The 17,479-nt window shown below is 51.9% G+C and overlaps 1 protein-coding gene and 1 long non-coding RNA gene across 2 annotated transcripts; both read left to right on the top strand.

The window, feature by feature from the left end:
- The first annotated feature begins 1,054 nt into the window (after window positions 1-1,054).
- On the top strand, window positions 1,055-10,562 carry LOC308569958. Its single transcript, XR_014000929.1, has 2 exons — window positions 1,055-2,689; window positions 9,853-10,562. It is a non-coding gene; the product is annotated as an uncharacterized lncRNA (long non-coding RNA).
- A 2,898-nt stretch (window positions 10,563-13,460) lies between these two features.
- MRPS12 (mitochondrial ribosomal protein S12) lies at window positions 13,461-15,030 on the top strand. Its single transcript, XM_081164173.1, has 2 exons — window positions 13,461-13,591; window positions 14,311-15,030. Exons 1-2 carry the CDS (start codon window positions 13,543-13,545, stop codon window positions 14,709-14,711), a joined length of 450 nt encoding a protein of 149 aa, XP_081020299.1. The 5' UTR covers window positions 13,461-13,542; the 3' UTR covers window positions 14,712-15,030.
- Window positions 15,031-17,479: the final 2,449 nt, after the last annotated feature.

The raw sequence follows: 17,479 nt of genomic DNA, 5'->3' as shown, positions 1-17,479 counted from the left end.
ACATGTGATCTTGCTGCGACAGCAGCAACGCACTGCCACACACATACACATCATAATCTCCCACAGTCTACCTTCATGCTTCCTTGCCATCTCTCCCACCACTCAGCTCCCAGCTCTTATCTAAACTCATGACCTTATACAGATAACTAGTGACAGATTTCTGAGGTGACTTACAAATGTCAGATGGATTGGAAAATGGGCTTCAAGTTTGCAGTCAGTTTAAAATTGGAACACATCCTATAATATTCCCATTATTTCCTGACTGACTTTCTCCTGCTTATTACTTCTGGTACATCCTATTATGAAGTTTTCCAGGCATTCTATTATCCCTTCAAATGGCCAGGCCTGCCTTGATTTGGGCTGGGTCTGCAGTGCTGAGGAAGAGGCTGTGCCTAATCCTTTCTCCCCACATCAGGTGCAACTGCCTTCCTGAAGATGTCAGCTGAGGGGGAAACTCAAACGTCAGGTGTGGCACCGCAAGATAGCTATATCAACCAACACACGTCTCTCCTCTTAAGTGCAGGGGCACTGCTGGGTTTAAGCAGGGTTGGTCAATGGAGATCAGGGGCATGATGGATGAGGCCATAAATTTCCCACTGCAGTCATAAATGTCTGCCCACGTACTGCAGCAAAATAGTAGTCTGGCTATGAACAGAATTGCTGTGCTTGGACAGAGAATGACACATCAGACGTGAAACCTAAAACAGGATGTAAGCAGGCGCCCAGGGCCCTTCTGACCCCTTGAGCTTTAGAAATGGGGAAGTTCCAGCTTTGCAAACAGTTTTTGGAAATATTCCTTATTTCCCCAACTGCTCAACTGAATTGAACCTTGTTCTGATGTTCCTTCCAGTAGCACCTTAAAGACCAACTAAGTTAGTTCTTGGTATGAGCTTTCGTGTGCATGCACACTTCTTCAGATACACATGCAAGTGTGCATGCACACGAAAGCTCATACCAAGAACTAACTTAGTTGGTCTTTAAGGTGCTACTGGAAGGAATTTTTTTATTTTGACTATGGCAGACCAACACGGCTACCTATCTGTAACTTGTTCTGATGGTATGGATTTATTCGGTTGGGGTGGTGCACATCTCTTTGTTTTGTTACCGGAGAAATCCGAGGGCTCCCTTGGACAAAAAAACAAGGACACCAGCCAGGAATACCAGAGCAAAACAGCAGCCAGTAGGCTTGGTCTTTATTGAAGACTGTCGCCACAGGACTCCCACCTGCCACCAGGTGAAACGAAATGGAAGCCCAGAACAAAAGAAGACCCCAACTTTTATTAGTTACTAATCCCCCAAGCTACACCCCTAAAACTACATCACAACTACATCATGACTACATCATTGACACATCACAAAAAGGAGGGGTTGAGGGAGGAGTTGTGGCAGTAAGTATCTTGTATCTGAGTATCTTGTCCCCTGGCTGGTTCCTCCCCCCCCCCCACTGAGTCATTTCCAGGTGACAGAGGGGACTTTGCAGTTTCCTGCCCCCAGAGGGAAGATCTGATTATTGTCCTTTGTTCCAGTCCGTGTTGAATCCACTCCCATATGCAAGTCCTTTGTGACTTTGATGGTCTTCTGTCTGGGACCATCAAGGTTGTCATGCCGACTGGGTAGGGCTCCTGAGTACGTGTTGGTACGCTTAAGGGATTATGACCATCTTGTATCCAGTAGCCACCTTTGCAATCTTATCTCCGAAGGGGGGAACGGTTGCAGGAACACCCCCCCCATCATTCAGTTTGTACACCCACTCACACACGACATACGCGACGTTTCTGTTATAAATTCATAGTAAATCAACCGTACATTGGATTTACACCAGTCCACATTTATTTTGCTCCATGAAGGACGGACTATCAAAGGGGGATGGTTTGATACAGGATGGCCGTAATACAGGACAGTCTACAGCTATTTGCTCTGGTTGGTGGCTGGACTCTTTCCTTTATTCCGCAGGGACCCGTGGGCTCTGCCCGACCAGCTGGGTGACTGAGCAGCCTCACATCTAGGTTTTTCCATAAAGGACCAAGTATTGGACACTGGAGAGATGAGCCATTGCCATAGCTGCCTTGCCAATACGCTTGTTCGGCTCAGCGTCAATGGAGTGGTTGCTTCTAATGGTGGAGCCCAGGTAGACAACATCATCTTCCACCTCATGCATAGAACTGTTGTGTTGGAAGGCATTCCAAGGGTCACCTAGTCCAGTGATGCAGGAATGATGCGTCGAGTGCTGGACATATCCTGACCCAGAATGATGGCCTTCGCTGCTCTGGTGGTGAGGCCAAACTCTCTGCAGACTTGAGCAAAACAGTGAGTGAGTCTCTGCGGAGCTTCCTCAGAGTGCGCTGTCAAGGCTGCATCATCCAACTCTTTCAGCTCTACAATTTGATGATTCTGTGAAATATCTGAACAGCTGTCACAGGGAAGATTTAATAAAGTTAACACCTTTTTATCCCTTTGGAGCTGCACTGTATCTTTTTACTTTGTCCTTCCAGTCCGTGGTGCTTTGTGGTATAAATCTTTGATTCTTCACTTTCCTTCTTTTTGTTACCTTTGCACTTTTGCTTGTGTGTTAACAAATCAATAAAATTCTTTAGGAATAAATAAAGAAGGGCTGGGGAGCCCCCTGTGCTCCATGGTGGGCCACCCTCCGCTTCACTTGTTTTATTTATTTGTTTGTAAAAGTATTTATGTACAGTGGTACCTCAGGTTATGGGACACCGGTGGCGCTGTGGGTAAAACCTCAGCGCCTAGGACTTGCCAATCGCATGGTCGGCGGTTCGAATCCCTGCAGCGGGGTGAGCTCCCGTCTTTCGGTCCCAGCTCCTGCCCACCTAGCAGCTCGAAAGCACCCCTAAGTGCAAGTAGATAAATAGGGACCGCCTTATAGCGGGAAGGTAAACGGCGTTTCCGTGTGCTGCGCTGGTGCTGGCTCGCCAGAGCAGCTTCGTCACGCTGGCCACGTGACCTGGAAGTGTCTGCGGACAGCGCTGGCCCCCGGCCTCTTAAGTGAGATGAGCGCACAAGCCTAGAGTCAGACACGACCGGCCCGTACGGGCAGGGGTACCTTTACCTTTACCTCAGGTTACATACTGTCCCGGGCTGCCTCTGGTCTCAGCTCACAAAAGACCAACGCCAAGTTCTTCTTATATACAAGGATGTTTATTGCAGTTCATTATTGGTTCCACAACCGAGGCGTGCAGCCCCGAGTGTCTAACGTCAGACATTTGAAGTCCCCTCTGACTCGGTCCCGCCCCTGCACCAACTTATGAGGCTTGTGCTAGACCACCGCTTCCTGTCTTTCCTTTTCCGCAGGGTCTTTCTGCCCCCCTGGGTTCCTTCCCTCCTGCTCTCTCCCGAAGCGGATTCCTGAGATGCCTCTTCCCCCCTCCTTCGTGCTTTGGGGCTGGGCTCCTCCTCCGGGCTTTCTCCATTTCCGCGCGCCTCCACATTTGAACTTGGCGCGCGCTCGCTACCCCTGACCTTCCTTTTGACACTGACACTACTCCCTGTACTACTCTCCCCCTCTTCCGGCAGGACGTTCTCCCCAGATCTCCTTCCCCTGTCTCTTTCCTGCTCCGCTCCGTGTGTCACACTGGGCACCCCCCTCTCTTCCCTTCGTTCCTGCTGGGAAGCCGGCCCCGATCTCCCACTCCCGCTCGGGGTTTCCCTGCTGCTTCCCTGCTCCTGGCAGGTCCCCCCTGTGACCCCCCTTGTCCTGACTAGGGGCGCCCCCTCCTGAGAATCCTCCGATTCACTTGAGAGACTCATGGAAGATCTCAAGTCATTGTCATCCTCTTCCTCACTGTCCTGGGATTCTTCCTCGTCGCTCTCCGTCTCCTCCCTCACCTGTGCCTCTGTCTCTGAACCCCTGACATCCATCCCCCCCTCGAAGCCCCCCCTTCCCCCCTCCCGCTGCTCGGGCGCAGGTTCCGGGGGCTCCGTCGTTGCGGAGGTCGCTGCCGGACACAGGTCGTCGACGTCGATCTCCTCTGCTTCCAGTTCATTGTTTGTGTACTCGAACCCATTGTCCTCTCCCAACATGTTCACGTCCTCCCCTCCCCCTGTTGCCTGGGTGGGGTCTGCTTGCCAAGGACCCACCCGCCACCTCATGCGCCAGTCCTCTTCTGGTTGGTCGTCCCACCAGTAAGAAGGGTCGGTGTCCACCCCCGAACACGATCCCCTTGGAGGGCTCGACTCTGGCGTTGTCTCCTCTGCGGAGGAGAACCCTCGGAAGGTGCTGGCGGAAAGTGTGGGCGTAAAAAGCCAATCGTCGAAAAACTGTGCTGGCATGGGCCTGCGTGGGAAAAGGGCATGGAACTCGTCCTTGAGGAGGGGTTCGTCCAAAGCGTAGTCCGGCACCCAACTGTTGGTGCTGGCCGGGGCGCCCTCCCTGGCGAGAAAATATTCTACTCCCTCTTCCCCCCATCTTGAGTCCAGAATCTCTGTGACCTCGTTGACTGGTTCGTCCTTAGGTGACCTCCCCCTCTTGGGCGACTCCCTGCTTGGTTCAGGTGCCGTCCCTGACTCCTGAAATCTGTGTGGGGCCTTGTAGGGGGTGAGCATCGACCTATGAAAGACCGGGTGCATTCTGGAACCCTCGGGGAGGGCCAATCGAAACGCTACGGGATTGATCCTGGCCTCAACTTGGTACGGCCCTAGTTGCCTGTGTCCTAGCTTCTTTTTAGCTAACGACTTGGCCGGCACCGCTTGGGCCGCTAACCATACCCAGTCTCCCACCTGGATGTCTTCCCCCTCCCTCCTGTGTTTGTCCGCCTGCACCTTATAGGCTTGTTTAGCTAGCTCTAAATGTCTCCGTAGCTCGTCGTGCACCTCTTGCAATTCTGCTGCGAAATGGTCGGCTTCCTGTGGCTCCCCCTCCCCCGTCGTTACGAGCCCCGGGAAGGTTCTGGGATGCCTTCCATTGTTAGCGAAGAACGGCGTCACCCCCGTAGACGCGTGCTTCGTGTTGTTGTAGGCAAACTCAGCCATCGGCAGGTAATCCACCCAAGCCGCGGGTCGCTGATTGGCGTAACATCTCAGGTACTGCTGCATGATCGCGTTGACCCTCTCTGCTTGGCCGTTGGTCTGCGGATGTCTCGCCGACGACAGGTTGATTTTGACGTGCAGGATCCCTAGGAGCTTCCGCCAGAAACTGGACACAAACTGGCGCCCCCTGTCGGACAGAATGGACCGTGGCAACCCATGCACCTTGAACACGTGGTCGATGAACAGTTTGGCTGTCTGCTCCGCTGTCGCCACCTTCGCGCAAGGAATGAAATGCGCCATCTTGGTGAACAGGTCTACAACCACAAGCACCGCCGTCTTGCCTCGCGAACTGGGCAGATCAGTGACAAAGTCCAGCGCCACCCTCTCCCACGGTTGCAGTGGCGTTTCCAGCGGTTCCAGCAGTCCCGCTGGCTTCTGGTGCACTGGCTTGGACCTTTGGCACGTGTCACACCTGGCGACGTACTCCGCGACCTCCCCTCGCATCTGGGGCCACCAAAAGTCTCTGGCCACTAATTCTGTCGTCTTTTCCTTGCCGAAGTGGCCAGCGCTGGGTGCGTCGTGCAACTGCTGCAGAACTTTCGCGCGGAGATCGTCTCCCGGAATGTAGAGAGCACCTTTACGGGTCAGCAGGCCGTCGCGTATCTGGAACTCGTCGTCCTTCGCTGTGCCCCTCCGCACCTCTTCCATCTTGGACTGTGCGAACGGATCCGCCTGCAACGCGTGACGCACCGCCTCCAGGTCCACGGCGGCTGAAGCGCACGCCCACGCCTGCGGTGCAAAAATGTGCTTGGCTGCCACCGGTGCCGCTGCCTCGAGATACTGCGGTTTCCTGGAGAGCGCATCTGCTATGACATTGTTGTCGCCTGGGATGTACTCTATCCTGAAATCGAAATCCGCAAAGAACTCCGCCCAGCGTATGTGCCTCTGGCTCTGTAGCTTCGCCGTGCGCCAGTACTCTAGGTTCTTGTGGTCCGTGCGGACCTGCACGGTGTGCTTGGCTCCGATGAGAAAGTGCCTCCACGCCTTGAAAGCTGCGTGTATGGCCAGCAACTCCCTGTCCCAAATGGTGTAGTTCTGCTCCGACTTGCTGAGCTTTCTGGAGTAGAAAGCACAGGGCCTCCAGTTTCCCTGCGGGTCTTCCTGTAAGAGGATGGCCCCCACCGCTCTGTCAGATGCGTCAGTCTCCACCCTCATGGGCCTGCCAGGATTCACGTGTAGCAGCTGTTCTTCGGACGCGAAGAGACTCTTAAGTCTCCTGAAGGACTGCTCCGCTTGGTCCGTCCAGGTGAACTTCTTCTTCTTGGAGCTGAGAGTGTCCGTGATAGCTGCCGTCTCCTTGGCGAAACCCCTGATGAACTTGCGGTAAAAGTTGGTGAAGCCGACGAACCTCTGGACCTCTTTCCGATTTCGCGGGCTCTTCCAGTCCAACACCGCGCGGACCTTGGCACTGTCCATGGCTAGTCCCCTGTCGGACAGCCTATAGCCCAGAAAATCCACCTCCGTCACGTCGAATTGGCACTTCTCCAACTTGGCGTAGAGCCTGTGCTCCCGTAGCCTCTGCAGGACCTCCTTCACGTCGCTCTCGTGAGCCTCCGGCGATTCTGAGAAGATCAGAATGTCGTCGAGGAAACATACGCACTTCTTGTAGAGGAGTCCCGCTAGCACATGATGCATAAAAGCTTGGAAAAAGTGGGAGCCATTTTGGAGACCAAACGGCATAACTCTGTATTCGTAGGTGCCCAACGGCGTGAACATGGCCGTCTTCCACTCATCACCCTCTCGCACGCGTATGAGATTGTAAGCTCCGCGGAGATCCAACTTGGTGAAGATCTTCCCTTTCCGCACCGTCGCGAGCAGGTCGTCGATCTTGGGCATGGGAAAGGCCGCGGGCTTTGTCTTTGAGTTTATGAATCTGAAGTCTACGATCAGTCTCTTTTGGGGCGTGTTTTTCTTCTTCACAAAAAACACAGGACTGCCCCCTACAGCCTTCGATTCTCGGATGAATCCCCGCTGTAGATTGTGATCTATGAATTCCCGGAGCTCCTGCAGCTCCTCCTCGGACATGGAATACAGCCTCACAGGCGGCAGCGTTGTCCCTGGCAAGAGGTCAATAGCGCAATCGTAGGGCCGGTGAGGTGGCAACTGGTCAGCCTCCTTCTCGCAGAAAACCTCCAAAAACCCCTTGTACTTGAGGGGTACTGCTTGCGCCATGCTGAGACGTAGCTGCTGCCCCTCCTCTTGGCCCTCCTCCTCCTGACCGGTCTGGATGCAATGCTGCGCGCAATAGGACGAGCCGAAGGTGAGCTGTCGCTGGTACCACGCCATGGTCGGGCTGTGCCTATCCAGCCAACTCATGCCTAACACTATAGGCGTGTCTGAAAGGCGGGTGACGTTGAAACTGATGACTTCTCGGTGATTGCCAATCTGCATCACCATGGGCGGCGTCTGTTGTACCACTTGCCCCCCCAGCAGCTTCCTGCCATCCACTGTGACGACGTTCAATGGCAGCGTGGCTGGTAGGAGCTCTATGCGATGCTGCTTGACGAACTGCACCCCCACGAAGTCTGCGTTGCTCCCACTGTCAATTGTGATGGGGACTTCCAGGGTGCGTCCATTAGGTAGCTGGAGGGTTGCAGTGAGCTGCACTACAGGTTTGGGTGGCAGGGGGTCTGTAGGCTGCAAAGGCGCTGGGGACTGCTCTATTGACTTGCCTGGCTGTGCCCCAACATTGCTGATTCCAGCCAGGCATTGTCGTTTCCCTGATACAGCTCTTCATGTTGTGCTGCTGCATTTACTGTCGCCAAGGCTGCAGTGTGCTGCCGGAGCCTCTGGGGACACTCTTTGGCCATGTGCGTTGCACTGTCACAGACGTAACACTTCCTGTTCCCTCTAGGAGGCTTCTTCTTGACTGTTCCGGACGCTGGGGCTCCGGCCACTGACTGAGCCTTTGCACTCCCCAGTTCCATAGGCTCCTCCCCTGGCTGCAGCTGAGGGGAGAGACGCGGACGTCCTGGATCTCTGGGAAACAAAGGAGGCACTCTAGACGGTGCGTGAAGCTGGCTACCCCCCTCATTGCGCCAAGGGCGTTCTTCCTGGCGCACTCCAATGGCAAGCGCACGCTGCACCACGTCTGCCAGGGTTTTAGGTCTGTCCCCCCTAGCCAATTCGTCCTTCACCGGGCCAGAGAGCCCCTCCCAAAATAAGTCTCTGACAGCCAGAGAATCTTTCTCCCATCGCAGCACATTCAGCAAGGCGAAAAAGCGAGCATGGTACTGACGCACGGAAGCCTTGCCTTGCCTTAAACCATGGAGCTGCTGGCGTGCCACATCCACATCCACACTAGACTGGAAACAAGCGTCCATGCATTTGATAAATTCATCAGAGTCCCTTCGAGCAGGGCAATCCTCGCGCCACAGATTGCGCAGCCAAGCCCTCGCTTCCCCATGCAAGTGGGACACAATGAAACCCACTTTTTCCTCTTCATCTTTAAAGTCGTCGCGAAGCAAATGCAACGCATATTCTACGTCTGCCTTAAAACTGGGGTATTGCTGCAGGTTCCCATCGAAGTGGGCTACTAAGTTGCCCCCTCTTCTGCCCAGTGCTACTCCAGCAGCTTTGGTCCCCGGGAACCCCACTTGGCATGCATGATCCCACCTGGCTTGCAGATCTTGGCACCGCTTTTCCGCCTCTTCCCCCCTCTTCTGGGAGATCGTTACCGCAGTGGTAAGCTGGGAGACTGCGTCGCGTAGCTCAGCTATCTGCTGGTCCATACTCATGGCTGCCAAACTTCGTGAGCTTTGCAAAAAAAAATTTTTTGCGTAGTTTAGGAGGGGACTTACTGTCCCGGGCTGCCTCTGGTCTCAGCTCACAAAAGACCAACGCCAAGTTCTTCTTATATACAATGATGTTTATTGCAGTTCATTATTGGTTCCACAACCGAGGCGTGCAGCCCCGAGTGTCTAACGTCAGACATTTGAAGTCCCCTCTGACTCGGTCCCGCCCCTGCACCAACTTATGAGGCTTGTGCTAGACCACCGCTTCCTGTCTTTCCTTTTCCGCAGGGTCTTTCTGCCCCCCTGGGTTCCTTCCCTCCTGCTCTCTCCCGAAGCGGATTCCTGAGATGCCTCTTCCCCCCTCCTTCGTGCTTTGGGGCTGGGCTCCTCCTCCGGGCTTTCTCCATTTCCGCGCGCCTCCACATTTGAACTTGGCGCGCGCTCGCTACCCCTGACCTTCCTTTTGACACTGACACTACTCCCTGTACTACTCTCCCCCTCTTCCGGCAGGACGTTCTCCCCAGATCTCCTTCCCCTGTCTCTTTCCTGCTCCGCTCCGTGTGTCACACTGGGCACCCCCCTCTCTTCCCTTCGTTCCTGCTGGGAAGCCGGCCCCGATCTCCCACTCCCGCTCGGGGTTTCCCTGCTGCTTCCCTGCTCCTGGCAGGTCCCCCCTGTGACCCCCCTTGTCCTGACTAGGGGCGCCCCCTCCTGAGAATCCTCCGATTCACTTGAGAGACTCATGGAAGATCTCAAGTCATTGTCATCCTCTTCCTCACTGTCCTGGGATTCTTCCTCGTCGCTCTCCGTCTCCTCCCTCACCTGTGCCTCTGTCTCTGAACCCCTGACACATACGCTTCAGGTTACAGATTCTGCTAACCCAGAAATATTACCTCGGATTAAGTACTTTGCTTCAGGATGAGAACAGAAATTGTGCAACAGCAGCACAGCAGCAGCAAGAGGCCCCATTAGCTAAAGTGGTGCTTCAGGTTAAGAACGGACCTCCGGAAAGAATTAAGTACATAACCAGAGGTACCACTGTACTGCTAAAGCACAAAATCTCTCAAAGCAGTTTACATTTAAAATATTTTTTTAAAAAACCTACAACAAAATCATTTCAAAAAATCAAAACTAAAAACAACTGAAAAGCAAATCAAGATTTACCAATCTCTGCAGCTTCCCCTCCAGCTCACGTGTCTGCAGCCTGATGAAATAAACAATTAATTGCCTCCCCCCCCCCCGGGGTCCTTGTCTCAGAAGGAGGACCGGGACCTCGGAAGGAGCACGATTGGAGGCTCCATACCGGTCGGGAAATGACAGAGACCACAGAAGGATTTGGAAAAAGCAAAACCTGATCCTTTATTGGAAAAAAACAGAAAAGAAACAAAAACTGTTGCAACAGGGTCCCCGCTCACGTAATGAAATGGAGTGAGACCTCAAAGAAAAGGACTGCCTTGACTCTTATACCTTTTGGTTTCCATACAAATCAAGAACAGTGGAGGTGGCGGGAAGAGACATGAATGGCATGAGGAGTGGATTAACATAAGGTAAGTAGGATGTTGGAAGACTTTTGGGAGGCGTCAGTCCTATTTAATTCTGGATCTACTTATTGGCTTCTCCTTTATCTACAGGAAAATACCTCTGCAACTGCTGATAATCAGCATGCAGATGCTCAGGAAATGGCTTCAGTGTAAATATGAAATCTTATTCTGCATTGCTATCAATTCAAGTGTGATAGTCTGATGTTTGCATACTTACTGGAAAATAAAACCACTTTATTTTGAGCCGGCATTGGTGTGTATTCATGGCATTATTTGCAGACTCAGATGGCAGTGTGGTAGAGTGTGTTTTTGGCAGCCTTTTGGATACAAACTGAGTCAAGTACATACATTTTTAAATACTTTGGTTGTTACATTCTTCAAAACTACATTTTGGATACATTCAGAAAAGTACAGCATAATACAACATTTCAGTAAAGATACATTCTGATACGGAAGTGGGGGCATATCTTCTTCACCTTCTTCCTCGCTACAATATATCCATTTATTTCCAATTGTCAATGTCAAAAGGGACTAAAATCTATAAAATTCATAGAAAATCAACGTGCCAATTTGCTCAACTTCTCTAGGACCCCATGACATCTCCCCTGTCCTCCATAATCCCTCAAGCAAGGTGTCAAGACCCTAATCCTGTCAAATCACTCTGCCAAGCCTTTCCTCCGGGCAATGCCAGGTGACAGACCATGCATACATGGACCATTGTCTTCCCATCACCTGTACTCAGGATGTGCTTATCTGCGCATATCTCCAGCTCTGCATATTCCCCCCTCCCTCCTCCATATGTTAATCCTGTGTAACCCAACCTCTTCTTAATGTATTCGTGATGTAATCTGTGTAACCCAACCTCTCTTTAATGTATTCATGATGTAATCCGTGTAACCCAACCTCTTCTTAATGTATTCATGATGTAACTGGGATGTATTTTGCACTGTATTCTGGGACATGGAGGGAAGTTTCAAAAGTTCCTGTTGTGGCATCTGAATATAGACTGCATTTTTTAATTAAGGCATATATTGGCTTATATCTTGATCAGGTTCCTAAATTAAATGGGCTTAGATTTTCAAATGTTATGCCAGGCAGAAGACCAACTGCCTAAGTACTTTGGCAAGATGTTTATCCTCCTGGACAAGGGGGCCCCCTTTGATTTATAGCAGAAAACAATTATCAAAGTCATAAAAAGGCTGAGAAGCAGGTCATTGACCTTGCATGCTGTAGAGTACAACTAAGTTGTAAAAGTGGTAGGTAAACAGTAAAATAAAACCATGTGCCTTAAACTTGAGTCACAGGACAAAAGGCCAAGGGCACATGGAAAACAAAGGCAACTGGCTTGGCTGGGGAAAAAGAAGCTTCTTCCTATTTTATTTTGAGGCTGTAAACTGGTCCATCCTTTCCTTTGAGAAGGCTTATCCTTCTTAAAAGGCTACCTATGTTATGTACTAAATATTTGCTTAAATGTAATTATACAAAGGATCTAGAAAGAAAGAAATGTTAAATTCTTATTTCATAGAGTCATATTGCTGTAGGAGACCAGGGGGGCAGATGAGCCTAGCCCCCCCTGCCAGAAATGAGACGCCATCCAGATATATTAGTTGTCAGACATTTGTTTAGAAACCTTCAAATGAAGGAGATCTTTCAATGTTGATGTGAAACTCAAGATCCTTGACATATGTTTAAGATAAAAATTTAAGATTAACCATTTGTTTTAGAAGGCAATAGGGCAAGGAAGGCAAGAGGTGAGCTGGTAATTAAGATTCCTTGTTGAGACACATGTAAGATATATTACTACTTATTTGTCATTTATAGATGTAACAATATATAGCTCTTTGTGTTCCATATAAGGACAGGAGGATATGAGTGTATCTTAAAATTGGTTATAGCAATCAGCCAATAGGAAATCCAACCAGGCTGATTGGACAGAGGCAGCCACAGGAGGAGCAAAGGGGGCTGGATTAAGGGAATATAAGGGCTGGCCATAATGGCAGGAGGCAGGCCAGAGCTTGGTAACCATATACCACTGTGCCTCTCATTTATTTGTCTGACAAATAAATTATTATTTTAATTTCTCTGTTGCTGCGTTGAATATTTCATTCCAGCTAAGTGTTAACCACAAGCAGGGTGCTACACTGTCACCCCTTTCTCGCTGTTCAATCTCGCCTTGAACCTGTTGCGCAATAAACTTGGATCTTCTGCAGTTTGCTCCTGTCTCCGGCTGAGCTCATTTTCTTCCGCAGGGACCCGCGGACCTAGTCCGACGAGCTGGGTGGCAGAGTAACCCCGCACCCAGATTTGACCGTAACACATTCACAATTACATTTTGGAAAGGAAAATACACTTGAAAAGATACATTTTGTGGAGAACGAGGTACATCTCAGTCGGGGCAGCTCAGCAGAATATATGCAGACTCCTTTCAGTGAGACAGACATTCACCGAAACCTGACAAGATGCATTCTTCAAGGCACCGTTTATTCCTCTTTTTGGGGAGCATGATATAACTCGGATATTAGTGGGGTCCTTGTCCTTTACTCCCCTCTCGGCCCCCGACTCTCTTACAACACTGACAAGCAAAGGAACCGCTTTGCTCCCTTTGGAGGTCGCCGAAATGAGCGCCGATTCTCAGCTGGAGGGAGAGCGCCCTGCCAAGGACAGGAGAGCTCTATGGCAGAACCGCTCTACGGCGCAGAAATAAGATCCCGCCTTGGACTCTATGGTCACTTCCGGCACTGCAGAGCCGGAGGCATCACAGGCCGTGAAATACGGGGGGCGGGTCCTCTGTCGTTGACACCGGAAGTTCTCCCTCCGGCAATCTTTTCCTTCCTTTTCAGGCTTCGTCCCGCCCTTGCGGCCAATCAGCGTAGAGCAGCTCGACTCCTCCCCGGGGCGTCACCCAATGAGGAGAGAGGCGTGGCCCTCTCGCCCCGTCGCCCAATCGGAAGAGGAGCCGCTTGAGGGGCGGCGCCCTTGGCCAGTCGGAGGACGCGGCCTGGGCGCTTTCTTCCCCTCCCCGGGCTGCCTCCTCTCCCCGCTCAGAACCTGCCCGGGGCGGGTGGGGGGGGGGGGAGACACGAAAGCGGCCCTCGAAACCTCTCAGGGCTGTCGCAGGCCCCGCCCACCAATGGCACGTGACCCGGGATCATAGAGTTGGGAGGGATCCCGGGGTCTTCCTTCCTTCCGGTCCCTGTGAGCCAGAGAGAGCGAGGCGCAGGATGGCTCCGGCGGGGCTGCTGCGGGCGCTGGCGGCTCCTCTGCGCTGGGGTAGGTGGCCGCCGGGAGAGCCTCCTGCCCTGCTCCGTGCGCCGCGGAGGGAGGGGGCTGGGCAGGGGGGCAGAGCCGCGGGCTCCCGAAGGGCGTCTGTGCCAGCGGGACCTCAGTCAGCCCCCTGCCCTGGGCGCCGGGTGGGCCAGGTGGAGGGCGGGGCGCCCTCACCGATCAGGGTCAGAACCCGAGGAGAGCCTGGCTGGATCCAGGCCAGCACCCTCTCCCCACGCTCACCAAGTGGTGCCCATTAGGCAAAACCAGGGGGCAGGATCGGAGCACAAGAGCAAGGCCACTTCGGTATTTGGAAGCATTGCTGCTTCTGAGCCCGGAGGCGGAGCGCAGCCACCATCAAGAGCCCTCCTCCTCTCCTCCTCTGTAAAATTGTCTTAAGTTGGTGGCCATCACTGCTTCCTGGAGGAGCAAGTTCCACAGCTTAACTGCCCTGCGTCAAAAAAGTCTCCCTTTTATCTCTCCTGAATCTTCTAATATTTAGCTCCATTGCATGTCAAGAGGTCCTAGGGAGAAAGAGAGACGCTTTTCTCCACCCACTCGCTCCATGCCAGACTTAACTTTATCAACTTCTACCATGTTGCCTCTTACTCACCTAAGCCAAGAGGCTCCAATTGCCACCACCTTTCTTCCTGGGGGGGGGGTCTCTCCACCCCCTTGGTCATTTGGGTGGCCCTTTTCTAACCCTTGCCTTTTTCTTTTGCCAGGAGCTGCTGCCCTCCCTCGCAGCTTCCTTCCACCACCCTGGCCGGTGCTGCCACCCCCGAGCTGCCCTATGGCCACCCTCAACCAGATGCACCGCAAAGGCCGCCCCAAGCTGCCTCCGCCAAAGCCCGGCCCCACCGGTGGCTGCCCCCAGCTCAAAGGGGTGGTGCTGAAGACCATGATCCGAAAGCCCAAGAAGCCCAACTCGGCCAACCGCAAGTGCGCCCGTGTGCGGCTCAGCAACGGCAAGGAGGCCATCTGCTTCATCCCGGGCGAAGGGCACAACCTGCAGGAGCACAGCATCGTCCTGGTGGAGGGCGGGAGGACGCAGGACCTGCCAGGGGTCAAGCTCAAGGTCGTGCGGGGAAAGTATGACTGTGCCCATGTACAGAAGAAGAAGTGAGCCCAGGCTGGGCCAGGCATGGAGCCAACTGGGCCTGCGCTTTCACAGGCAGCTTCCAGAAGCCTCCGGGGCTGTGGATTGCAGTGAAGGAGGCAGAGCAAAGGATCTCTCTCTGGGAGAAAACTTCCATTCCTGGAGACTTGGCTTGGAGGGTGCCTGGAACTCTTCCAGCTGGAATTTTTCAAGGCAATTGGCTGCCTCTTCCTTCTTATATGTCTAGATGGCAGGTGCAGCATGCCAAGAGAACGAGGAGAACTCCAAGGCATTGGGGGGGGGAGAGAGAAGGTTTTGTGTTCCTAAATAAAGAGTGGCGTGATAACTTCCCTGCCTCAGTCTTTTGGAGAGATGGATTCAAAGCCATTGCAGGGGGTGGGACTAGATGCTGTCTTGGGTTCCTTCCAACTCTGCAATTCTACACTCACGCTTGCCCTGGCCTGTTTCATACTCAGTCTCTCCTGTAGTTTCCCCAAATATTCTTTGATCTTATGACTGTCGGGGACATTCCCAGATATCTTAATTTGGTTGGAATTATTTTTTGGGATAACCAGAAGGAAACTAGATCAGCACGGTTCAGCATAGCTTCCCGTTGATCTTTTGCTCCGTTGCAGTGGCAACTCTGGGCAAGGCCAGAGGCTTCCTGAGGTGGCATGAAGTCTACCTTGGTTTCCTTTCTTTTAGAAGCAGGTCACAGCTACATGTCTCTCTCCACCACCACAGCAGATGCAAGCTGCCTTCATATTCTGTGACTGTGTGTGTCAATAAGGGAAAACACACCAAACCATTAGTCTCTTCCTTCATTTCCTTTCCTTTCTCCCTGTCAACAACATACAATTATGAGACAAAACACAGAATAGGGATTGAAAACTGGACAATGTTAGTAAAATCCTTTATTCTCTTAACATTAGTCGTGCTGGATTCCAGACTGTCCATACTTATCATTTGATATGGGTGCTCCTAAGAGAAGCTGTTTCTGGTGCTTAGAGATCACCCTTTGTCAGGTTTAAGGATTGTGACCATCTTCAGAAACAGGAGACAAAAATTCTGTGGCAGAATCCCAGCCAGCTTTGCTTTAGTCTTAGGTATCCATCATTCACAGAATGTCCCTGCAGAGTCTGCGGTGGCCCTTTCACTGTACCCACACATAGCTGTCAACATTTCCCTTTTTTAAAGGGAAATAAATTCCCTTATTCCAAATAGGATTCCTTGCAAGAAAAGGGAAAAGTTGACAGCTCTGTACCCACAGCTTGCCTTAGGGCAAGGCAAGTCTCCTTGGACAGAATGGCCACAGATACAGCAGCGACTCCTGCCCTTCTTGAAGCAGCCCGGTAATACTGATCTCAAATATTTGCTTGCTTGTTCTCTCCTTTATTTATTAGATTTTATACCTAGATACTGTAATTCCCCTTAAAACCTTGACCTGGCTAGCTATGATTTTGCCTCACTGTGTGCGTAGAGGGCTGGCAACTGCTGTTACGGTGGCATTCTACTAGGGAGAGCTCGAAGCACTGGTTGTGGGAAGTTAATGGCAGCATGGATGCAAGCTCCTCTGTGCTTAGCTGCTGAGAAGGTGTTTTGCCTCAATGTTCAGCAGCAGAGAAATTGAACCCACCTCAATGGTTATAGCTACCCAAGCGCAGCATCCACAGTGAGAGATTTTCTTGCTGCCACAAAGGTCTTGCCACAGTGCCTTCAAGGACCATTCAGGGGCAAGATGCACGCAGAGGGGGGATGCTCACGATGCAACAGGATGTCCCTGTATCCTCTTTGCTGGTTGGACGAGCGTTGGATCATTACCCAGTTGCTCTCTGCCCAACCAGGCCCAAAGACCAGTCACTTGTTTGGCCAAAGCCAGAATGATAGAGCAAGGTCTCTTTTCCCCAAGTCCGGCTGAGGAGGCAGAAACTGGTCTCTTCTACCTGACTTGCAACGCTCCCTCCAGTGCCCCATAGCAGGACTTCTCTGAGACAGGTTGAAAAACACTCCTGGAGGTGTAAGGAATAATTGTAATTGCTGAGGGGAAGACACCCCTCACATGCTCAGAGGCACTCTTGAGTATAAAAAATGGGCAAAATCACAGAAATTAACAGGAGGACAAGTTGGCTGCACCGATGGGCAACAGGGAGAGGAACCCTCCTAACTATGGTGCCCCCGTTTCCCTCAAATGTGAGAATCAAGGTGCCTAACCAGTGGCTCTCCTCAGTTCAAACACTGTGGCTGATGGTCAAGGATGATGGGAATTGTAGTCTGTCATCTGGCAATCCACTGGTTCTCCACCCCTGCAGTGGGCTTCGGGGGCAGACCTCTGGGCAAGAGAGCTTGGCAAACTCTGGCAAACTGAAGCAGCAGAACAACCCCTCGTCGCTGAGGACAACCGCAGGCCTGGGCTTTGGGGAGGAGGGGCAACAAGGGTCCTCCTGGGTGGAGAGGGGCTCCCCACAGGGCTCATGAGCTTGCCAGGGGCAGAAGAAGACATATAGCGGTCGGGTAAGAGGTCCCAGCCTGAGCTAGGAGGGCAAGTCGTTTTATGGGGTGGGACTTAATTTTTGCACATTTCTTCAGGGAGCGGTCTTAAGAATATGTTTCTGGGCGTGAAGAATTCAAATTTCTTAAGTTTGTGACTAGATAACGTTTAGCTTGGCAAATCTACATTTGATTAAAAAGCACATCAACTGCTTTCAGAAAACCAAATAATTTTAATTTTACCTTTTGAAAGTGTCAGGAAATGCTAAAAATGAATAGGATTAATAAATAAAAGTAAAAATATTAAT

The sequence above is a fragment of the Podarcis bocagei genome (assembly GCF_964188305.1).
Source record: "Podarcis bocagei genome assembly, chromosome: 12".
NCBI classification, from domain to species: Eukaryota; Metazoa; Chordata; class Lepidosauria; order Squamata; family Lacertidae; genus Podarcis; species Podarcis bocagei.
Note: the sequence above shows the minus strand (reverse complement) of the source record. Positions and strands in the feature narration are given on the sequence as shown.